The 25,051-nt window shown below is 39.7% G+C and overlaps 1 protein-coding gene across 1 annotated transcript in view; it reads left to right on the forward strand.

The window, feature by feature from the left end:
- The window catches only part of ITGA2 (integrin subunit alpha 2), a 107,800-nt gene that overhangs the window by 73,328 nt on the left and 9,421 nt on the right, over positions 1–25,051 (forward strand). The window contains exons 14-25 of the mRNA XM_047729979.1: positions 6,093–6,296; positions 7,004–7,140; positions 9,623–9,762; positions 12,943–13,094; positions 14,856–14,966; positions 15,537–15,619; positions 16,048–16,189; positions 17,507–17,599; positions 18,195–18,271; positions 18,357–18,440; positions 22,206–22,308; positions 24,408–24,518. Of these exons, the coding sequence (XP_047585935.1) occupies positions 6,093–6,296; positions 7,004–7,140; positions 9,623–9,762; positions 12,943–13,094; positions 14,856–14,966; positions 15,537–15,619; positions 16,048–16,189; positions 17,507–17,599; positions 18,195–18,271; positions 18,357–18,440; positions 22,206–22,308; positions 24,408–24,518 (1,437 nt within the window). The remainder of the gene's footprint in view (positions 1–6,092; positions 6,297–7,003; positions 7,141–9,622; positions 9,763–12,942; positions 13,095–14,855; positions 14,967–15,536; positions 15,620–16,047; positions 16,190–17,506; positions 17,600–18,194; positions 18,272–18,356; positions 18,441–22,205; positions 22,309–24,407; positions 24,519–25,051) is intronic.

The following is a 25,051-nucleotide window of genomic DNA, read 5'->3' on the forward strand; positions in this document are numbered from 1 at the left end:
ACTTGTTCATGGTGAATAATCCTTTTAATGTACTGTTGGATCCTATTGGCTAGTATTTTGGTGAGAATTTTTGCATTCATGTTCATCAGGGATATATTGGTCTGTAATTCTCCTTTTTGATGGCATCTTTGGTTTGGTATCAAGGTAATGCTAACCTCATAAAATGAGTTTGAAAGTTTTCCTCCCATTTCTATTTTTTGGAACAGTTTCAGGAGAATAGGTTTTAATTCTTCTTTAAATGGCTGGTAGAATTTCCTTGGGAGTTCATCTGGTCCTGGGATCTTGTTTCTTGGGAGATTTTTTATTACTGCTTCAATTTCCTTGCTGGTTATGAGTCTGTCCTGGTTTTCTCTTTCTTCCTGTTTCAGTTTGGTAGTTTATACATCTCTAGGAATGCATCCATTTCATCCAGATTGTCAAATTTGCTGGTGTATAGTTTCTCATAATATGTTCTTATAATTGTTTGTATTTCTTTAGTGCTGGTTGTGATCTCTCCTCTTTCATTCATGATTAATTTGGGTCCTTTCTCTTTTGTTTTTGATATGTGTGGCCAGGGGTTTATCAATCTTACTAATTCTTTCAAAGAACCAGCTTCTAGTTTCGTAGATTTGTTCTACTGTTTTTTTTGGTTCCTATTTTATTGATTTGTGCTCTGATCTTTATTATTTCTCTTCTCCTGCTGGGTTTAGGCTTTCTTTGCTGTTCTTTCTCCAGCTCCTTTAGGTGTAGGGTTAGGTTGTGTACTTGAGACTTTCTTGTTTCTTGAGAAAGGCTTGTATTGCTATATCCTTTCCTCTCAGGATTGCCTTTGCTCTGTCCCAAAGATTTTGAACAGTTGTGTTTTCATTTGTTTCCATGAATTTTTTAAATTCTTCTTTAATTTCCTGGTTGACCCATTCATTCTTTACTAGGATGCTGTTTAGTCTCCATGAATTTGAGTTCTTTCCAACTTTCCTCCTGTGGTTGATTTCTAGTTTCAGAGCATTGTGTTCTGAAAATATGCAGGGAATGATCCCAATCTTTTGGTAGCAGTTGAGACCTGATTTGTGACCCAGGATGTAATCTATTCTGGAGATGGTTCCATGTGCACTAGAGAAGAATATGTATTCTGTTGCTTTGGGATGGAATGTTCTGAATATATCTGTGATGTCCATCTTGTCCAGTGTGTCATTTAAAGCCTTTATTTCCTTGCTGATCTTTTGTTTAGATGATCTGTCCATTTCAGTGGGGGAGGGTGTTAAATTCCCCTACTATTATTGTATTATTGTTGATGTGTTTTTTTCATTTTGTTATGAATTGGTTTATATAATTGCCTGCTCCCATGTCAGGGGCATAGATATTTAAAATTGTTAGATCTTCTTGTTGGATAGACCCTTCAAGTATGTTATAGTGTCCTTCCTCATCTCTTATGGTAGTCTTTGGTTTAAAATCTAATTAGTCTGATATAAGGATTGCCACCCCAGCTTTCTTTTGATGTCCAATAGCATGGTAAATTGTTTTTCACCCCCTCAATTTAAATCTGGAGGTGTCTTTACATCTAAAATGAGTTTCTTGTACACAGCATATAGATGGGTCTTGTTTTCTTTATCCATTCTGATACCCTATGTTTTGATTGGGGCATTTAGCCCATTTACATTTAGGGTAACTACTGAAAGATATGAATTTAGTGTCATTATATTGCCTGCAACATGACTGTTACTGTATATTGTCTCTGTTTCTTTCTGGTCTATTACTTTTAGGCTGCCTCTTTGCTTAGAGGACCCCTTTCAATATTTTCCATAGGGCTGGTTTGGTGTTTGCAAATTCTTTTCATTTTTGTTTGTCCTGGAAGCTTTTTATCTCATCTTCTATTTTCAATGACAGCCCAGCTGGATATAGTATTCTTGGCTGCATGTTTTTCTCGTTCATTGCTCTGAATATATCATGCCAGTTCTTTCTGGCCTGCCAGGTCTCTGTGGATAAGTCTTCTGCCAATCTAATATTTCCACCATTGTATGTTACAGAGCTCTCATCCCAAGCTACTTTCAGGATTTTCTCTTTGTCACTGAGATTTGTAAGTTTTACTACTAGATGACGGGGTACAGACCCAGTTTTATGTTTTTGAGGGGGGGTTCTCTGTGCCTCCTGGATTTTGATGCTTGTTCCCTTCGCCAAATTACGGAAATTCTCTGCTATAATATTCTCTAAATACCTTCTGCCCCCTCTTCTTCTTCTTCTGGAATCCCAATTATTCTAATATTGTTTTGTCTTATGGTATCACTTATCTCTTGAATTCTCCCCTTGTGGTACAGTAGTTGTTTATCTCTCTTTTTCTCAGCTTCTTTATTCTCCATCATTTGGCCTTCTCTATCACTAATTCTCACTTCTGCCTTATTTATCCTAGCAGTAGGAGCCTCCATTTTTTATTGCACTTCATTTCAGCTTTTTTAATTTCAACTTGGTTAGATTTTAGTTCTCTTATTTCTCCAGAAAGGGATTTTATTTGTCCAGAAAGGGATTCTCTAGTATCTTCCATGCTTTTTTTGACCCCAGCTAGCACCTTTATAATCGTCATTCTGAACTCTAGTTTTGACATCTTACTAATGTCCATATTGATTTAGCCCCTAGCCATCATTACTGCCTCTTGGGGGTTTTTGTTTTGTTTTGTTTTTTTAGGAGAGTTTTTCTGCATTGTCATTCTGCATAGTCTTATCCAGATAAGACTAGATGAATGAGAGAACAAAATACTAAAAGGGTAGCAATGACCCCAGAAAAATATACACTAACCAAATTGAAAGAGACCCAAAACTGGGGGGAGAATAAAGGAGAAAAAAAAATGTATATGTATTTATATATATATATTTTTTAATAAGTATAAATATATATATATACACATATACATATATATATTAGACTGGTGAATAAAACACAGCTGCACACTTGATTTTGGGTGTACACACACACACACACACAGATACACACACGCACACACACACACACACACACACACACACTGGTAAAGATGAAGGGATGGAATATGAGTGCAAAGATGAAAATTTAAAAAGATTCTAAAAAAGGAACTGATAAGAAGTTGGTTGAAAAAAGAAACAAAAAAAGAGGAAAGAATATGATCAGGCTGGAGACCAGAACAAAGACATGTGCTAGATTTAGGGCATATTTTGATCTGTTTGAAGAAATTGTATCCCAAAATTTTAAAGTAAGAAAAACCTATATGTATACATAAAAATAACGTTAAATACAATAAAGGGATGGAATAGGACTATAATAATGAAAATTAAAGATTTTTAAAAAGGTATTGATAAGAGAAAATGATTTAAAAACTTTAAAATATTGATATTTTTTAAAAATAGAGTAAGAAAAAAAATCTAGAAAATTTCTCTTTGAAAAACTAAAGAATCATGGTGAAAAAAGCCATGAATTCTATGTGCTGTATTCCCATAGCTCTGAAGTTTTGCAGTTCTCATTGATTAGTGAACTTGGTCTTGGCTTGATGTTCTTGCTGATCTTCTGGGGGAGGGGCCTGTTGCAGTGATTCTCAAATGTCTTTGCCCAAGGTGGAGTTGCACCGCTCTTGCCAGGGGCCAGGCTGAGCCATCTGCTTGGGTTGGCTCTCATAGCTTTTGTTCCCTGAATGCTTTCTGTGTAGCTTTGGAGGATGAGAGTTAAAATGGCGACTTCCCAATCTCTGACCCCTGAGGAGCTGAGAGCTTGAGTCCCACTCCTCAGTGTGCCCCCAGAGAAAAACAGTCAATCCCTTCTGTCTCCCTGATCTCTGGCCACACTCCTTGCTCACCCAGCCTGTGACTGAGCATTTCTGTCTCTGGCTCATGGCCCCATTTGGAGTCTCCAGATGATTCCTGCAGCATGCTTCCATGCCGTTCCTCCCAGAGTAGGAATGAGAGGGTCTCCACAGATCTGCCACATGTGGTGTCCCTGCTCAAAGTGCAGTGGCCCAACTTGCCATGGATCATGGTTTAAGGTAACCCCAAGCTGAGAGCCCATCCCTCGACTCTATCCCTGCAGCCGGCTTCCATGCTCCTATCAATACCTGGGAGCTCTGCCACCCTCAGATACCCCTAGTCTTTGTGTGACCCTGTGGGTCCTGAGAGCCCACTGTCCCTGTGAGGGCCCCACCCCCCACACACACACTTCGCCTTTGGAGTGCAGCAAACTTCTAAATGTTCCAGTTTTGTGCTCTGCTGCTGTGTCACTTGCCGGGAGCCGGCCCCTCCCCTCAAGGTCTATCTTCCCGTTTATTGCCTCGGATTCACTTCTCTGCACATCCTACCTTCTGGAAAGTGTTCCTTTATCTGTTCCTAGAATTGCTGTTGTTCTTCTCTTCAATCTCCTGTTGAGTCTGTAGGTATTCAGAATGGTTTGATAGCTATCTAGGTGAACTTTTGGGACCTGACGATATTTAGGTCTCCTACTCCTCTGCCATCTTGCTCCTCCCACTACCCACAATTGTTAAATTCTGTCTCAGGCATGTTGCTTATCTCTGTTTCATTTAATTCTTTCTGTGAGGTTTTTTCCCTTTCTTTTGGAGCATATTCCTCTATCTTTGCATTTTGCTTGACTTTCTGTGTTTGTTTCTGTGGATTAGGCAGAACAGCTACTGCTCCTAAACTTGAAGGATGGTGTCCCTTTGCAGACTGTGTGCTCTTGGTGACTCTTCTGGTGGCTGGAGCAGCGGCTATATTGTTAGTTACTTGTTTAAACTTTGGATTTTTGCAGAAAGAAGAAAATAATAAAATTTGAAAGAAAAAAAATCAGGAGAAAATAAAACAAAATATATATCTTTAAATTTAAAAATAAAAACCTGTTTTGATTAAAAATTTTAAAACAAAATTTTTTAAAAAATTAAAATTCTACAGCTTATTTTCCATGCCCTGGCTCCACAGGGGCTGGTATGGGCTTATGGACCCTGGGCTTACTGATGTTGTGAGCCCTCTCTGATGACTGAACCCTACCATTTACAGGGTTGGGACCTGCATTTTCTGACACTTAAACCCACTGGTTATTGTGTTTGGACCCTGCTCCAGTCTGGGCTTTAAATGTGGAGGGGGAGTATTCCCACCACTCCTTGGCCCTTTTAAACTGTAGCTTTTTTTTTTTTTTTCCTGTCCCAGCACCACTGAGACTGGTGTGGGCTTGAGGACCTTAGGCTTGTTGAGGTCGAGAGCTCGGGAGACCACCAGAACTGCCCATCTGCTGGGCAGACCGTGCTCTGACTGAGGTTTTAAGGTGGAATGGTAATAATGTAAACCATCATTTTCCAGTCCCTCTGACTTGAGAGCTTAGCCTGCAACTCCTCCACCATGCGGTGGAGTTCTAGTGTTGTCTCTTTTCGATGTTAATTGCCCTTTTAAACTGTGGCTTCTTTTCTGTGCTCACGATCAGAAAAATCTGTTCCTGCCCTCTCAGTACTCTGCATCCCCACTGCTTCAGTTTCCCTTTAATTCTGTGTCTCCATCTCTTTGTGTTCTCTTGCCGTTTTGTCTATCTTCGGTTGTCCAGTAGCTGTTCAGTCAGCCCTCAGTTTGGTTTTTTTCCCAAGAAGAATTGTTCTATTAATAGGTGTAATTTGATGGGTTCCAGGGAAGGGGTGAGTTCAGGGTTGCTGTCTTGAACTGGAAACTAACGGTCTCATTTTCTACTACCTGTACCATTATAATTTTTAAGAAAGGGTCTAAAATAAAACATTGTTTTTTGTGTGTCTCCATCTTAATTTTATTCAAGATGTTAGTAGATTTTCATCAGCAAATCTTAAATGGGAAGTTTTGGAAACTGGTAAAGATTTTAGTATTATGGGGGAAAAGGAGGGAAAGACATGGGTAGTGTTATACAGGTTGTGCAGCCACCATAAAGAGAATTCACTCCTTTCACCTCAGTTTATGAGCACATATCCTTATGAGCTGACTTGCTAAAATTCTCATTTTATCATTGTCTTCGTAGAAAATTTTGAAATCTAGTTTTCAAAATCCTGTCTACTTTTAACAGTTTACATATTGGTTCCGACACCGTTTGCTGTGAGTTTTAATGATAAACATTGGAAGGGTTGCTTTATTCATCCCTCTTTTCCTCTCTGCCAGGGTATTTTGAATTGGCACCAGTTTCTTGAAGGCCCCGAGGGTGTTGAAAATGCTCGGTTTGGTTCAGCGATTGCAGCTCTTTCAGATATCAACATGGATGGCTTCAACGATGTAATCGTTGGTTCCCCTTTGGAAAATCAGAACTCTGGAGCTGTGTACATCTACAACGGTCACGAGGGCACCATTCGCACAAGGTATTCCCAGGTAATCCGTGAGTTCCATGGTGATGTATTCACATGTGAGTATCCTTATGTTAGAGCTGCCGCGTGCCATGCAGATAATCTGATCCATCCCACTTATTTTTAGAACTTTATGTTCATTAAGCAAACATTTAGTGAATCTCCTACTATGTGTCAGGCACCGTCCTGTGTGCTGGAGATACTGTAAAGAACGGGACGGATAAAACTGCTCTTTGCGGCTCTTGCATTTTTTGTGGAGGAGACAGAGGGAAAATAAGGTAAGTGAGATAAAGTGGTCCAGATCATAATAAATGATAAGGCATTAAAAAACTTTTTTAAATGTTCAAGAATGGGAGTTATTAGGTAACTTAAAGGGTGCCCAAAGGGGCCTCATTGATCAGGCAACTTTCCAGGGAAGTCCTAAAAGACGTGGACTAGGAGACAGTCACACTTGAGCTTGTTTCAAATCCTGCTCAGTCCACAGATCTGCTGCTTTTTCTTTTTTCTTTGTGATTTTTATGTGAAAAGATTCATGCTGTTTCTCTGTGGCTACAAGCATGATAAACAGATGAGAAACACTGTGATTGAAAAAAAATCAATGGAATTTTGTGGCAAATAAAACAACCTGAGAAGTGGCTATTTAGAAAAATCTAACAGTGCAGTGTAGAAGCTCCCTTTTTTTCTCTTTCAGTTGTTCCACATTGTAATTTCATGTCCAACTTGCTCTTTCAGAAAATCTTGGGATCTGATGGAGCCTTTAGGAGCCAGCTCCAGTATTTTGGGAGATCTCTGGATGGTTATGGTGATTTAAATGGCGATTCCATCACCGACGTGTCCATTGGAGCCTTTGGGCAAGTGGTTCAGCTCTGGTGAGTCAGCTGAGAACCAGACACAAACCAGCTAACTAAAAAATAACCTGATAAGTAGAACAGATAGCTGTGCTGAAATTGTAGAAATGCCACATGCATTCTAGAAGACTCCAGGACAATTATGTGTCATAGTTTATGTGTCAACGGAAGAAATGTATTTTTCCTTAATGGGAGAAGAAAAATATTTGCTTAACATAGCCGTCAAGTTCCTCTTCTCTATATGTTGAGCAGATAAAGGACACAGAATAGACAGAGCCTTTAAAATGGTATCCAGGATATTTCTGAATATTATCTTCCAAACAACCTTACCTCAGCTCACAGAAAGGAAGCCTCATGAGAATGCTCTAAAAATACTGAACACTCAGACCACACAAATGAAGTATAACTTCTCATGTGGTTATGAAGCAACTTTTTGAAATTATTAGTCATAAACAAGAAGCTATTATTTAGGTTTAGCTGACCTCTCATTGACCTCAGTAGGAGTTGAAGAGCAGGGAACAGCAATACGGGATTCAAGGGCTGTGTGATACAAGGACAAAAATAAATATATTGGGTTGGTCAGGGATTAGAATCATAAAGAAATTGAGAATGCAATCAAGAGTCTCCTCCCCCCAAAAATATATTTCATTCATTTGCTTTAAATGTCCAAATACTTCAAGAACAGAAAACATCACATATTGATGTGTTGTTTCTGAGTTTCGTTAAACTATTCACAGTATTTTACATGTGCTTTTAAAGAATGAAATGCATTGTTTTGAGAATGTTTTGAAAAGTTTGGAGAATGCATTGTTTTGAAAAAGTTTTAAGAAGAAAACTTCATGTAGGGGGAAAATACACAGATCATACTTAAGACTGACACATTAAAAAATATATTTACTAAATAAAATCAGTTAAGAGTAGCATGCCATTAGAAAAATATGAGATGTGATAATATTGTCACAGGATTTATAATTTGTTATAAATTTTTAAAGACACCTTTCAGGGACCATCACCCTCCAGCCGTCTGGTAGGCTTCTTCCTTCTTAGCCTACATAATTACTATACTATGACACTCCCATTTTATAAAAGATTTTAAGTACTCTCTACACCTATTAGGGGTTTTTAACCCACAGCCCTGAGTTTAAGAGTTACATGCTCTGCTAACTGAGCCAGCCGGGCACCCCGATACTCCCTTTTAATATCACCAATGATAGCCAGACTTTTCTCTTTAAAGGTGGACTTGATTCTTCAAAAAGTCAAGACACATGGAGTCAGATCAATTGATTGAGGTGATCAGTCAGCCTAAGTTCTTGCCATCTTGTGGTCCTATTCCTATAAGGTGTTGAGACTAGATTTTCTAGGTAACTTCCTGAGAATAATTTTTTTAAAAAACAAGTTAACAAAATCCTTTCAATCAATGCCACCATCGCCATTGGGATAAAAGATTCTCTTAAAGAGATTGACTTACAGAAAACACTCACTTAGACATTCTAGATCTTGTAGGTTTGAGGACATGTTGTACTTGTTATTAGATGTTTTATGGCTGCTTATTAGGGGGCCTTATACGTACATGATCAATTGATGAAACAATTTTTCACTTAAGTCCTTCAGATGGTACCTGAAATTAAAGATAAAATGTTTTTTGCATTTTTTTTACGGTACTTCTCAAAACAATGAAATTACTAATTACTATTTGCTGCTCTGTAAATCATGGAGTGTGTGCACAAAGGGTCATTATGATGAAGTACAACATTTTAATGGCAGAGAAACTAGGAGATCATGAGCTCTAGCTCCTCACTTGCTATTACTCAGTAAACTCATAAGTTACTAAATGCTTTTTGTTTCAGACTTTCTCATTAATAAAAAGGAGACAATATTTGTTCTATTTCTTAGGAGTGTTAAAGGAACAAATGAGCCCATGTGTATGGAAAGCTTTCTAGATATCTAAAGGGCTGTACCAGAGTCAGAAGTCTTTTGCACCCTGCCTGAGAGACTCCCCAGCCATTTTCTGGTACCAGGCTAGTTGCCACCACTATGGTCCTATGCCACACATAGAAGAAGTGCTGCCAGCCATTAAGGGAGGCAACAGGGCCACAGCCACGCTCCTTGGCCACACCACTCTCACCTTGTCACTGCGCTCTCCCCTCCCTCTGTGGGAAGAGCAAACATCACTGTTTGTAGCTGACAAAACACAACAGAGATCATGACTTTGTACTTCATTTGCAAAGAGTTTGCAGACTCACATCCCACGCTTACGCATGTATCAAACAAACAAACAAACAAACAAAAAATACTAAATGTGGATTGGGCTGGCAATACAGTCAGTCACAAACACAAAAGATATTGTTCTTACCTACCATTTTAGAGCTTTCAAACATGAAATAGTGCTCCAGTGCTTAGACTGTGCTGAGAATAATTTGATAATGCTGGTCCCGGGTCCTCTAGGTAAAGGTTATAACGTGCACTTGGCAGTAACCTACCTGTTTCCATTTATGTCTTTCAGGTCCCAAAGTATTGCTGATGTGTCTGTGGATGCTTCGTTCACACCAGAAAAAATTACTTTGTTCAACAAGAATGCTGACATAAAACTCACACTCTGTTTCAGTGCCAAGTTTAGACCTCCTAAGCAAAATGATCAAGTGGGTGGGTTGACCTGAAATAATCTGTGTGGAGATAGGTTTGCTTGTAGAGTTTTAGTCCTGAATATAACCTGTACTTTGTGTTTATGGGCCAAAGGCAATACGGGTCCTGCAGATATTACATTGCTGCGCATTTGAAGTGCCTGAGAATGGTTAATTATGTATGGAGGATGCAGTTAGATCTTCCTCTATTGTCTCCGGAAGGTAACACTCTGCCACAGAAATTTACTCTCTCTGTGACCTCGTCCTGGGCTCTCCTAACTTCATCGAAGTGTCTTTTACCCAGGGGTTCCTTACCTTAAACCTTGGGCACATAAAGATTACACTGATGTTCTGCCCATATTTTATGCCATATTTCAGCTGAGACGTGATCTAGACATAGCATGTTCAGTGCAAGTACCAAATATTCCTATTCTTGAGGAAATGGTAGGCATGAAATAATGAGAAAAATATAAACAAGATGTAGTATGTGCCCAGTGTTTTAAATGCTCTAAATAATCTGGAGAAGTGGATAAAAATCTGTGTCCTGTCAGCAGGAGTGAGGAAAACTGGACAAATGTCACCAGGAAATGTCATTTCTCTTGCTCTGGCCGAATCTCTCATACCCACTGCCCCTTACTATCCTCTGTCCTGCTCCAGCACTCACAGAGCATGGCAGTGGAGTTTGAACTTGATTAAACTCTGCCTTTTTTCTCTTGCAGCTTTTTCCCAGGTTCTCATCCCCCTTCCTTCAGATTTTGGCTCTAACCTTCAGCCACCTGTAGTTCCTACAAGTGTTCTATTAAGTGGTTAACAAACCACTCTATTTTCAGTCTTTGTCATGATTCATAACCAAGAAATACATAGGTTAAAAACATAAAGCAGAAGTTAGATTCAAACCTTGCCATGCTTTCTGTATTTTCCTGCTTCTCATATGTGTCTGGCATTTTGCCTTTCAGGCATTCAAACACTGACCCAACTCTGAATAGCCCATCTCACAGGCCTGCCCTGTGAGTAGCCAGGATAGTTGAGTCAAAAACCATTCCTGTATAAACACTAAGTGGCTAGATGCAAGCACAGCATGGTGACTAGAGCCAGTAACTCTGTGTTGCCTATTTGGAGGTTGCTAAGAGAGATTTTAAAAGTTCTCACCACACACACACTCAAAATTGTAACTGTGTGAGGTGATGATCTGTTAATGAATCTTATTGTAATCATTTTCCAGTATTTACATATGCAAAACAACTACACTGTATACCTGAAATTGATACAGTATTGTATCTCCATTACATCTCAACAAAGCTGGGGGTGGGGGGAACATTAAGTGGCTAGTCTGCCTATAACATTAATTTGGGAAATCTATTAGTTGGCAGAAATGGCTGGCTAGTTAGCTTTCCTGGCCTGAAAGCATGGATTTGTCTCCTAAATCTTCCTCTTTTTGATGGGGTTTCCCCCCCTTCTGTTGCTGTAACTCGAAAGCAGCTTTCTGCCTTCAGAGAATGTCCTTCCCTGGGCTTTCTTCCCATTGGGCACCTTTTCCTTAATGTCTTCAGGTCCACTCAGACAAGCCAGTCATGATCATTTGTCACTTAACTGTCTGGCAATAATAGTATGTAAGACCAAATCCCATCTTCACAACTTTGAGAAGTAAATTTTTAAAGCATGTGGTCTTTATTATATCCGGTGCTCACTCCAGTTTAAAGTTAATAACCTAAAAAAATGGATATATTGCCTATGAGGCTATCCTTTCCACCAGGCTACTTGAGAAAAATGAGTTAGTATTACCACATGTACTAACTCTGTCCTGGCTACGTTCACCTCCCTGGCGTTGTTTTTCCTTTGTATTATTTTCACTGCTTGTTTTTAGTTCATTTGATTCACTTATGTTTTATCTATCTTTGTTAACTTCATTAAGTCAGTGGAGTAAGAAAAATGATCCAACATCTCTAATAGATACTTTAAAGGTAACCTGAAGAATTAATGTATTTTGGAAGTCTATTCAACCTTTAAAATACTGAAAATAGTAGAATAAAATGGAGTAACCCCAGATAAGTCAGCTGATGCTTTGAATATCATCAGATCTTCTTTCTCAGTTTTGGACAGTGGACTCTGGTTGAAGTCTCTGATATTTTGTATATTGGCTACTGACCTCTGTTTTTTTATCCCCCTAAAGATTTTATTTATTTATTTATTTAACAGAGAGAGAGAGAGAGAGAGAGAGAGAGAGCAAGCACAAGCAGGGAGAACAGCAGACAGAGCAGGCAGAGGGAGAAGCAGGCTCCCTGCCGAGTGAGGAGCCCAATGCGGGGCTCCATCCCGGGAGCCTAGGATCATGACCTGAGCCGAAGGCAGCCACTTAACCAACTGAGCCACCCAGGCATCCCCTGACCTCTGTTTTTTATTGCATTTTTTTTTTCATTTTCATTTCCCTGGTTTAGTAGTAGTATTTCTGTTTTGTAGATGAGGAAATGGAGGTTGAAAGATGTTACACAAATTGCCTAAAGTCCTAGAGCTCATAAACAATGGAATTAGAATTCAAACCAAGTCTCTCTGACTCCATACTTATTACTGAGGAGTTGCATGCCTCCCCCCACCCCCAAATCAGCATTTAGAGTGTTCCCTCAGAGTTTATCTCAAATAACAATTAATCCTCACAACTGCATGGAAGCTAAAAGAACATGAGCCCTGATTTCAAAATTACTCCGGTTTTATTTCTGAGCGTGCCCTCGCTGTGTGAATGGAGCTGGTTCATTTTACCTCTTTTATTCTGTTTGTTATGTGAAATATGAGATCTATCCACTTTGCAGGTTGACTGATGGTAAAACGTGTACAATATGAGAACATAGTCAATGGCAGGCACTCAGTAACTGCATCTTTCTCATATCACCATATTAGGGATGAGGAAATTGATGCTTGAGGAAGTAATTTGACCAAATTCTCTCAGATTTCCTGGGGGCAAGTCCATTTTGCTCTCCACTCTTCAAGCCATGCTTCTTTGAATCCCCTCTCTCTGGAACCACAGTCCCTACCTCACACCAGAGCCTGAATTGCAAATGCCGTGGCTGTCCGTGGCTCACAGTCCATCCGCGGAAAGACTTTTTATATTTTCTTGAAGTCCTTGACTTCACCCAGTAAAACACAGTAAGGTAGGGATGGTTTTTTGGTAAAGGTTTATTTGCAATAACATTTGTGATTTTTGTCGTAGCTATTATATACAACATCACAATTGATGCAGACCTGTACTCATCCAGAGTAACCTCCAGGGGTTTATTTAAAGAAAACAATGAAAGGTGCTTGCAGAAGAATATGCTGGTGAGCCAAGCACAGAGTTGCACTGAGTACACCATCCACATACAGGTGAGGCCTCTGTCCTCACTCTCATCTTTTCCTCTGAATGACTAATGAATGATCAACGTCTAAAAAGGAAGCTTAGGAGTTAGAAAATGCCTGCCCTTCTAATTAATGCTCTTCTTGTCTAATTGCATGAGCAGGAAATCCTATTCTTTATGCTAGTACATGGTTGCCTTCTATTAATTTCTATTAATGTGTTACTAGCGTGAAATTTTATTTGGGATTGCAACCAAAAGGCTAAAAATAAGGTTCTTAAAGAAATCAAACATGGTGTTTTCTTTAACGTTTAACAGGTAAAACTTTTAGTAGACTGCAAATTTTATTCTAGCATTTACCTATCAGGGAAAAGTTTTATTTTTAAGCTGCTGAAAAGGAGCTTAATTGTGATTTCCACTATTGGATTTAAATTAATATAGGAGAAGGATGAGGTAAAAATTATTTGCTCCAGTCATATCCCATAGTTATGAGAGTTGACATGAATTTTGAAAATCTCACAAGTAGGAAAAATGCTTCTCAGGATTTCCAACAGAAAACTGATTTTATAAATTATATGACTGTTTCCCTCCAGAACCACGAAATGGTGTTTCAAAGTGTGATTTCCTTAGGAAGTCTTTTTAAAAAGATTTTTAAAAACTCATTTTTAAAAGAGCTGCTTAAGAACTTTCATAGAACATGGTTCTCAGAGTTCAAGATGTGTAAGAATGCCAAGAGAACTTATAAGATGCATGTTCTGGGTTCCCACCACCAAAAATTTGGGTTTGAAGGTCCAAGGTGTATACAGATTGAAGGAGTACTCCCAGATATTTTTGATATTGATACAGAGATCACATATCAAAAACTACTAAATATTACTCTGGAAATATTAACTCTGTTAATAGAGGAATTAAAATCAATTGCATTTTTAAATTTCTTGTTCATGTTAAAGGAGTCTTGTTTATGAAGGCCTGGACCTTTTTTTTGTTAAGATGCCAATTACACACATTCTTTAAAGGGCTAAAGCCAGCTCTCATTCTCTCCTATTTTTGTACTAAGTCGTAGATCAAATGAAACCTCTAGTCCATTCTGGGGGAATGAAGTCAGCTGAGCTATTGTTCACACATGTATCTTATTCATGTTGATGTGTACTTGTGAAGTTTTTAAGAAGATGTGTGTGATTTGGGTCAGTGAAAGAGATTTTGTTTCAGTTAACACACCATACTGGATATCAATCCCAAGCCCATCCTGTGGGCTAGTCTTACAGCTCGCTGAGCACCCCCTTTACCCAGTTTTATAGAGCAGAGTTATGTTCTAAGGAAGGGAGTTCCCTTGTCACTGCCTGATAGCCATCCCTGAGCACCTTCCCATGTCAGGCATATGCCCTCCCAGAGATTTGGTCAGGACCGAAGGACTCCTAAGTCTTGGCAGTAGGGACTGGAAAGACCATAGCCAACAACCCAAGAGCTGTGTATTGTTATGACTTCTAAGTATTAAAACTGGGCATAGCCTCTAAATGTTTATAGATTATGTATGAATAACAAGATTACTGGTGAGCTTAACTAAGAATTGCTGCTTCAGATTTTTACTGAATCCAAGTCTCTAAGTTTTTTTGGTAGTGGAGAGGCTAAGAGCAGAATTAAGACAGAAGAGAAGCAAGAGTCTGGAAAATCCAAAACAAGGATATTCTCCATCATAGAGAGAGGACTGTGTCTTTGTGAACACACTGGTGGTCATTTTCTTGTTTTGAAGCTGCCATGCCCTAGTAAACTGCGTCACTGTTTGTGTGTTTAGAAGCCCTCTGACGTTGTCAGCTCTTTGGATCTGTGTGTGAACATCAGTCTGGAGAACCCTGGCACCAGCCCTGCCCTTGAAGCCTACTCTGAGAAGGCCAAGGTCTTCAGTGTAAGTGCGGTTTGCCCTCCTAGAATTCAGACTGGCTAAGAAAGCTTCATGGTTGCTGCAGTCATGTTCGAAAGCCCATAGGACATAACTTTCCAAATACTTGTCTTCTACGTGAAATATTTTTATGTTCAAAGCTCATTAGCATGCAAGATCCGTGAAGGACAGGGACTTTTGTCTTCTTCACTGCACTATTCTCAGCCATTTGAGCAATGCCTGGCCCACCATAGGTGTTCAAGAAATATTTATTGAAGAAATAAATAACCATAAAGTCAAACACCTTGTGCTCACCACCCACGTAAAAAATGTCACCAGTACCTATGTTCTCTGTGTCCCTCTCTTCCTCCATCACATCCATGTTCGTCTTGCTCCCCGCAAGCAAATCATCACCTTGAATTTGGTCTTTATTGTTGCTTTTCTTCCTATGTTGCTAAACGTATACATATTCCTAAAATGTTGTTTGGCTTTTTATGGTTTTGAGCTTTATATAAATAGAATAATTCTATATGTACTCTTCCACAGTCTGGTTTTTAACTTGAACAAATGTGTGGGATTGTTTTTCCTTTTTTGTAGATCCCTTTCTACAAGGACTGTGGGGATGATGGAGTTTGTATCTCAGATCTAGTTCTAAATGTCCAACAACTGTCAGCTGCTCAGTAAGTCTGTTTGAGTTCAGAGTAAAATGTAGAAATAAGACATGAGATCACTTTATTCAAATGAATGTTTATGGAGATTTTTTTCCTACACACACACCCCAAAAAAAAACAATAACTAATAAAGACCTTTAAAATCTGAATTTCAATTTCTACCATCCATAAAGGAGTAAAACGGTAAGAAATCTCAAACCATTTGTGTTTGGATGGTTCCTCTCCCTGCAGTGTTTAAATTAAAATCAATGAAGGAGCAAATGTAATAGCCTTGACTTATTTGTTGTCTGAGTCATTTTACTATGAAGATGGTTTATTAAACAACTTTCTCAGTCCTCCAAATCTAAAGAGTTTTTATCTTCTTATTTTTAAAATGAATGAAGTATTTGAACACCAGCCTTTTTAACCTTAATTTTTTTCCTTTTTTCTTTTAACAGAGATCAACTCTTTATCGTCAGCAACCAAAACAGAAGGTTAACATTTTCAGTAACACTGAAAAACAAAAGGGAAAGTGCATACAACACTAGAATTGTTGTTGATTTTTCAGAAAACTTGTTTTTTGCTTCCTGGTCCATGCCGGTAGGTGATGACACTCCGGGCTCACTACTCTTGTGTTTCCTGCCTGATATTAATAACCATCTAGCTCACACTCACATCCCCATGTCCTGTATGCTGTCTGAGGAAGTGCCTTGCTCCTAGGTGTGATCAGTCCTAACTCTGGGGCTCCCAACTAGTTCAGCCACACGTGTGCATAGCCTGGCTCTGTATCTAGACCAGTTCTGCTTCACAGCTTGGTCAGTTTTTCCTCTGCCCTGAGATTTGGCCAGACACAACCATGACTCTTCCCCAGCCAGCTGTGATGAGGCTGCCGTGCTGCTGCACAGATGCTCCGAGCTGCACTTGCTCGGAGAAGTTAGAGTCCTATAGCCCAGGCCAAGCTTTGTAACTACAAGTCTTACTACTGCCAAGATGCTGCATTCCAGCGAGGTCAGTTAATCATGTTGACTTGATCACTATACCAGGAACACACTTGGCCATGACGGTCCTCTGGCCCCTCCGCTGCCACCAAGCAGTGAAAGGGAGAGGAGCGACAAGCTGAGATTTCCCAAATTCACTACTTGATAAAAGGATTACAAATGGCTTCATCGAAGTTAAAGTCAGCACGAACTTAGCAGATTTAGTGTTCTAAATCTATTCTGACTTTGATGTTTCACTTTCCTGTGCCAAATGGGAACTTCTTATTTTAAAGAGAAAAAAAAAAAATAAAAAGAACTAAAAAAGATCCTTTAAAGTATTTAAAATATAAGCACCAACATATGATTTGTTTTCTTCTCTTGAAAGTACAAATTTCGAATATTATTGAGAGAAAGGTATGTATTAAAGACAACATTTTTAAATATTGGATTAAAGTTATTTTGTGCTTCTGAAATATAAGAACTATGATTTACTTCTGGAAGAAAATTCCAGTATTTGACCTCACTTTTGGCTTATTGGGTGTCCTGCTTAGCCGTAAAAATAGTATACTAGCTACCTGGACAATATGAGGTTTTTTTTTTTTTTTTTAAAGATTTTTATTTATTTGACACACAGAGAGAGAAATCACAAGTAGGCAGAGAGGCAGGCAGAGAGAGAGGAGGAAGCAGGCTCCCCGCTGAGCAGAGAGCCCAATGTGGGACTGGATCCCAGGACCCTGAGATCATGACCTGAGCCGAAGGCAGAGGCTTAACCCACTGAGCCACCCAGGCGCCCCCAATATGAGATTTTTAATATCAGGGACAATAAATTCATTGTGAACTAGCGTTACTGCTAAAATGCCCATGTGGTTCGTACATCCTTCGGCACGTATGTGCACACATACTCTACATATTAATTGATCATTGTTTCTTTGGTCTCCAGGTTGATGGGACGGAAGTAACATGCCAGATTGCTTCATCTCAGAAGACTGTTACCTGTGATGTTGGCTACCCGGCTTTAAAGAGGGAGCAACAGGTACGACTTGCACTTCTTCCTCAAGTCCACACTCGCGGCTCCTCAGCACTAGTGTCACTCGCCACCATTCCATCTTCGTTGTTAGGTAACATGATTTGACAGGTGTCACAAACTGACCAGCTGCATATTGCAAGGGAGTTTTGAAAATATCTGAATGTTTCAAGTTATTAATAAAAGTGGGGTTTCCCCCATGCAATTCATTTCAAAAGCACATAGAAGAGGGAGAGTTCTTTTTTTTTTTCTGACTACATTGACCAACACTGATCAGAGTGCTGTAGAGAGTCACAGCTATCCCATGTTAACCCCTAGTAAGCAGATTTTCACATCAGCACAGAGCTTTCAAATTCTGACAAGTAGATATGCCTGTGATGTGATGATCTGTACATGTGACTCGAAAGATAAGCCTTCTAATTCTGAAGCGACGCATGCTAAATACAGAAAAGTACACGAACAGATAGTCTACAAGTTTGAAAACTCAAGGCATATATAATTCAAAATGAAATTGGGGGAAGTTTGCTTTTTGGGGGAACTTTTTTTTTAATTAGTCCCTGAGTACGAACCCTCCCAGATTAATGAGTTTTAATTTTGTGCATAGGTGACTTTCACTATTAACTTTGACTTCAATCTTCAAAACCTTCAGAATCAGGCATCTGTCAGTTTCCAAGCCTTAAGGTAAAACAATGAAGTCATGAATTGATGATAGATGGGCTTTAATAATATTTCTCTTTAAGTAGTTTCCTAATGTTTGTTTCAATAGCGAAAGCCAGGAAGAAAGCAAAGCAGATAATTTGGTCAACTTCAAAATTCCTCTGCGGTATGATGCCGATATTCACATAACGAGGTAGGTGAAACACTGAGTAGCCTCTGGCCACTGATATCACTCAGTATATAACACATTTGGCTCATGACTAAGGAGGTTCATTCTTAACTGGAAAATTTGAAGTAAATATGTCCCCCTTGTCAACTAAAATGGAAGTCCCGGACAGGTCAGTCCTTAGGAAAACCTTGAGTGAGTTTATGGACTGAGAGCAACCAAAAAAAGCCAGAGGGGCAGCCCCTCTGCCATGTGCTGCAGGGAAAGACCTCTGTGGGCCCTCAGATGAACTTCACACTTTCCCAAGGGGTCAGAGAACTCTTGGGCCCCGAGCAACTGCCACCACGCCCTTCTCCACACCTGCTTCCTATCATCCGTATGAGCTCACAAGCAGTAGCCCCATCCCTAAACACTGAAGCCCCACGCATATGCTTTGCACATAGTAGGTCCACCACAAATAGGAAATCTCGTCAAGGAAAATGAGTTTCTGGGTGGAAAATTCCTGATGTAATATATTAAGAGTTTCTTCCAACCAAGAGGAAACAAGGCATTTTCCAAAGGAGGTCGTCTATGAATCAATGCTGTATTCCCCTTCTTGCCTGACCCGAGCAAGCAGAATGATGCTGGTTGGTACCAGCTACCTTGAATTGCTCGGAGGGACAGGTGTCTTGAGAAGTGGCGAACATGTGGAACACCAAAGCAGGAATATGGTGACGTATCACCTTGCCTCCTACCAAGAAGGGGAGCAGGTTCGTGGGTGCAGACATACCGAACCACAGCTGTGCAGGAACACAGGCTGAAGGTGACGCCCACCTCCCAGATTGGGAACCAGGACTCTCCACCTGGGGAGGCACAAGGGCAGCTTCCTAGCACGCATCAGTGCACTTCACTGTATTGCCAAGGAGCCCAATAGTGTTTAGGGACAGTGGCTTTCTCTGACATGCCACATCGCCCCAACCCCTAAAAGCATGGAACACATAGATTGTGCAGTAGGTCACTGAGCAAAAGAAAAAGGAAAATGTAAAAAAAAAAAAAAAAAAAGAAAAAGAAAAAGGAAAATGTGTCATTATGTCTAGAGCATGAGACACATGAGCAAAGATGAAAGAATGCTTCTATATTGAGTAAGCTGCAAACAGCAAAAGCAGAACAAAGTACAGCCCGAGTGATCCATCCCTGAAAAATTAATCAGCAACTGCAGATTCCAGAAGGACCCACAGTGCTAAAAGAATTGAAGACCAGGGCATCCAGAGAGATTCTTATTACCACATTACCTGATTTTTTTTTCTTTCTACCTACATTGATTCTTACCCTATATGCCTTTTTATTTTTTAAGATTTTATTTATCCATTTGACAGACAGAGATCACAAGGAGGTAGAGAGGCAGGCGGAGAGAGAAGAAGGGAAGCAGGCTCCCTGCCAAGCAGAGAGCCCAATGCGGGGCTCGATCCCAGGACCCCGAGATCATGACCTGAGCCAAAGGCAGAGGCTTTAACCCACTGAGCCACCCAGGCGCCCCCTAAATGCTTTTTCTTAACACGGCCTTACTAGGATTCTACTCTTGCACACAGCCAATTTTTCCACATGGTTTAACATGAAATAAATATAAGATTGAAGGGGGACGTCACTTTCAGAACCTCTTAGCTCTGTAGTTTTAGTTTTTGTGATGGTAAACTGGACTTTAAGACCCTTGGATATTCTTTAAAAAATACCAAAAAGTTTTTTAAAAAGTTAATATGGAGAATTATGATGTGTAAACACTAAAATGGCTCCTAACCTCACCACCCAGATAATTCCTCTTGATTTTTTTTTTTTTTTAAGAAACCAAAACTCTAAACAATACAGAAAAAAAAATGAAAAGTGAAGTTATCCCTCCCACCCCCTCTGGCCATTGCATAGATGACTCAGCTATTTTTCAGAATACCTTCCAGATGCGAGATTTGTCTGTCTACCAGGATATATGCATCTCACACACACACACTACGCGCTCACATGAATGCGTGCATGCGCGCCAGTGCACGCGCACGCACACACACACACACACACACACACACTCTTAACTGAATGGAATGGTAAAATCCTTCTCCAACCTTGCTTTTTATGTAATCTTAGAGAAGCTTTTATATCAGGACATACAGAACTAACTTATCCTATTCCTGACTAGATCATGATTTATGTAACCAGTTCACAACTAATAAGATATTTAATAAGATACTGCAGATTTATTTTAACCATCACAAGTAGTATAAAAAATTTTTTTTCTTGAAAGCTTTTTGGAAAAGTCCTCTCCAGTCATGGAATGTATCCCTTAGCAACCACTTTGATAAATGTGCAGTTATATTATGCAAACATTATGGGTGGAAATCATGATAGAATTATTTCTAAGCAGGAGCCCCCCCCAAGCATAGCTAACTGCTTATAAATAATTGATCATCCACACTTAAGTAACTTAAGGAAAACTTAAGTGACAAATGGCAAAAATGTCAGATCACTTTAAAATAAAAAATCAGAACATACTAATTTAGAAACTAACTCTTTTTAGGGGCTCACACAAAGGTCTTCTAGAAGGTAAAGGGAATAATTCATGCAAATACAACCAGGCTTTCTGTTTCAGATTCTAGTCAGTATTCCCATTTTCCATGTAAGGCTGACAGATCATTGTTTCCTCTCATCTACATAACCTTGACAAATGCTACATCTATTTGAGTCTCCTAGGGCATATTTTCCTTTTGAGCACTTGGAAAAGTTTTTTTTTTTTTTTTTTTAAGCATTAAAAAAAGATAGGAGTTCTATAAAGAAGCCCAAAAAGTATCTCAGAAAATGTCCAGTTCATTTTTTTTTTTTTTTTTTTTTTAGGAAATAGTCAGCATCCTAGAATTATGATACATTGTCCAGGGGGAAGAAAACTGCTTTTTAGACTCCTATGCCTGCTACCTTCTCCAACCCCCCCCACAGTCCCAATGAAGCTGGGACTCCCAATAAAGTTGTCCTGACTGGAATCCAGCCTTAGACCCGGAAATGAGTGAGGAGGAAAGGGAACGGTATCCAGTTATGTTCCAGTCTGAGTGTCCTATGGGGGTTCCTCTAACCTGGTCCCCACTTCACCTGCAAACCTTACTTGGCACCCCCCCCGCCGCCCAAGCAGAGAGATCAGGTCATCTGATACCTCTAAGTTTAGTCTGATAAAACCTCCGGGTCAGCCTTCATAAACATGGTCTCTACACTGGTCGTGGAAAAAGACTGACCAACTTCAGTTCAGACCAAAAGCATTAGAGTTGGTTTGGAACTAGAGGAGGATAGGGAGAAGGAATAACAAGGTAAATGTGTGCCCTATTTTACAGGCATCCAGTACAAAATACTGCAGGAGCTAAAACCCAATACCCTATCATTGCATTTCAGCCACCCAAGTGGAAAATCCTCTGGTTTGTCAATCCATCCAAAAAACCAGGACTAAGTGTGCACTGCATTAGCACACCAGTCAGTGCAATAGCAATCTTGAGTTCTAGCAGTTCTAAAGTAATACATTTGTACTTCTTTTAGAAACCGTACAACTCGTAAACATAGAACACAAAGAATCTTATGGAGAGATTATGAAGGGATAGGTTTTTAAAGGAATTTGTTTTAGCCTTGGAAACATCAGCCTATAAGTGGCATTTGTTTTCATTAGGTCTTTATACCTAAATATAAACCTTTACTTGTAATATAAGCTAGAAGATATTTAAATAAAAGAGGTATTGAGCTGCGAGAACAAAAACAAAACTAAAATATTTGACTTTTACAAACATTACTCAACAGATCCACCAACATAAATTTTTATGAAGTCTCCTCAGATGGGAATGTTCCTTCTGTCGTGCACAGTTTTGAAGATATTGGTCCAAAATTCATCTTCTCCATTAAGGTTGGTAAGCTTGTCATAAGAATACTAAATCAGGAGGAAGGGAAGGGGGGGAAATGAGACCAGGAAGAGAAGTAAAAAGTTGAAATATACCAGTGGTTCTCAAACTTGAGCATGCGTTAGAATCACCCAGAGAAAAGTTAAGACACATGTCATAGGATCCGTCCTCCGAGTTTCTGATTCAGTAGGTCTATGGCGAGCCTAAAAATGTGCTTTTCTAACAAGTTCCGAGGTGTTGCTGCTGCTGCTGCTGATCCCACTGCTGTACTTTGAGAACTTTGAGAACTAGGACTCTGAATAAGTGAAAAGCTGGGCTTTGTGCACAGCTATGTGTTCTGGGTAAAAAATAGATATATTTTGAAAGCAAATGTTCAATATTAATCAATTAAGTATTAATATAATGGCATTACTGTGGGCAAAAGTCTCTGGAATATAATTAAAATGCCAGTTTATCCTTGGAGAACACTTCTACTTGAGAAGCTAACCCTTTACATACAAATATCTTCAGTCAGTTTACATTGGCATTTATAAGCAATTATAATCTAAAGGTTGTTACCGATTATACAAAGAGAAATTTGTGGAAAATTGCAATTTTATAATAAATTATAGAAAATTTGAAAAGTAAAAAAAAAATCCATCCACTACCTTAAATGAATACCATTTTATTGTTTTACATGTCCTACTAGTCAGTTACATGGTTATAACCCTGTGATTTGGTAATTAAAAAAAAAAGAAATCTTTTAAAAGTCCTGATCTGTGATCCGGATACTGGGATTTATAACACGCGACTAGTATTTGGCAATTATTTAACAGGATATTTAATCAATTATTAGTAATAATAAAGTAACATTATTCATAGGGTGTAATAAGTATCAGCACTTTGTATCAAATACATTATGTATATTAACCCATTTAATTTCCAGGTTCGTTATAAGATTGGTAGGATTATTATTCCTATGGTTATTTTCTTTTTAAGATTTTTATTTTTGAGTAATTTCTATACCCAGTGTGGGACTCAAACGCACAACCCCAAATCCAGTGCATGCTGTCCTGAGCCAGCCAGGTACCACCCCCGGGTTGTTATTTAAAATGTTTAATAGGGTTTAAGGAGGGCATGTATTGGAGCACTGAGTGTTATATGCAAACAATAAATCATGGAACACTGCATCAAAAACTAATGACCGGGTGCCTGGGTGGCTCAGTTGGTTAAGAAACTGCCTTGGACTCAGTCATGATCCTGGGGTCCTGAGATCGTGTCCCACATCAGGCTCCCTGCTCAGCAGGAAGTCTGCTTCTCCCTCTGACCCTCCCCCATCTCATGTAGTCTCTCTCATTCTCTCTCTTCCAAATAAATAAATAAAAAATCTTTAAAAACAAACAAAAAATAATGATGTACTGTATGGTGGCCAACATAACATTAACAATTTTTTAAACACAATGTTTAATAGGGACACCTGGGTGGCTCAGTAGGTGAAGCATCTGCCTTTAGCTCAGGTCATGATCCCAGCATCCTGGGACCGAGTTCCACACCGGCTCCCTGCCCAGAGGGAAGCCTGCTTCTCCCTCTGCCTGCCGCTCCTCACTTGTGCTCGTGAGCACACTCTCTATCTCTGACAAATAAATAAAATCTTAAAAAGTATTTAACAACCAGTAGGACATGAGAACTGGCCTAGTAGAACAGACTTCCCACCAATAAGAACAAATCCTGTATCTGCACATACCCATTAAGTTGCTTATTCTTTTTATTTTATGAATGAGGAGAACGGAGGCAAACAGAGGTCAGGTGTCTCGGCCAATCCACACTACTCATCAGGGCCAGAGTGAGACTTCAGCCCTGGGAGCCCAAAGTGACAGGGAATGTTCTTAACCAACTCCGAAGTCTCAAATTACTTAGCAGTTCACACTGGAGAGGCTGAGATTCTCCATGAAGAAGTGAGAGACAGACACCCGAGCATGACTCTGAAGTAACAAGGTTTACTTTCAAATGGACTCAGTGGTACCACTTAATAGTTGCCGTCCGCCCACGCAGAGGTCACTGATCGTTTTCTCTGCAGCATGTGTGTGACGTAGCAATAGCCAGATGCTTTCTTCACTCTATGCAGGTAACGACGGGGAGTGTTCCCGTGAGCATGGCATCTGTAACCATCCACATCCCTCAGTACACCAAAGGACAGAACCCGCTGATGTACCTGACTGGGGTGCACACAGATCAGGTAAAGGCAACGGAATTGCCTATAAAAGTGTGAATTTTTGATACGGAAATACCCCCTGAGGTTAGGGTGATCATGCCTGATGTATGGATGGAAAACGGAGAAGATAAATTCCATGCATCCTGACTAGCAAGTTAATTGCATGGAATTTATCTTCTCAGTTTCTTATTAGAAGCAGGTTATTGTTATAAGGAAACAGTTACAGATGGCAGAAATTATTCCCAAAGCTCGGTTTTGGCCAGAGATCTGATGTTGTCAGCGACCTATCTATAAGAAGTTGGTTGCCTGCCACCGTGGGAGACTAGCTGGTCTTTGAGATGCCAGCCTGGACTTTCACCTGGTGGGGATCAACCCTGGCTTCTCATTTTTATCGGCTGGGTTTCCTGCCCAACTTCAGGTCCACCCCCAGCCAATTAAATCAGAATCTTCAGGGCTAAGGCTCTAGCACCAAAGATTCCTTAAAAGGCCCCACTCCCAGGTAGTTCACACACAGCCCAGGCTGAGAAGCACTGTGGAGCCAAACCCCTTGCCATCGG

The sequence above is a fragment of the Lutra lutra genome, chromosome 5, assembly GCF_902655055.1.
Source record: "Lutra lutra chromosome 5, mLutLut1.2, whole genome shotgun sequence".
Lineage (NCBI taxonomy): Eukaryota > Metazoa > Chordata > Mammalia > Carnivora > Mustelidae > Lutra > Lutra lutra.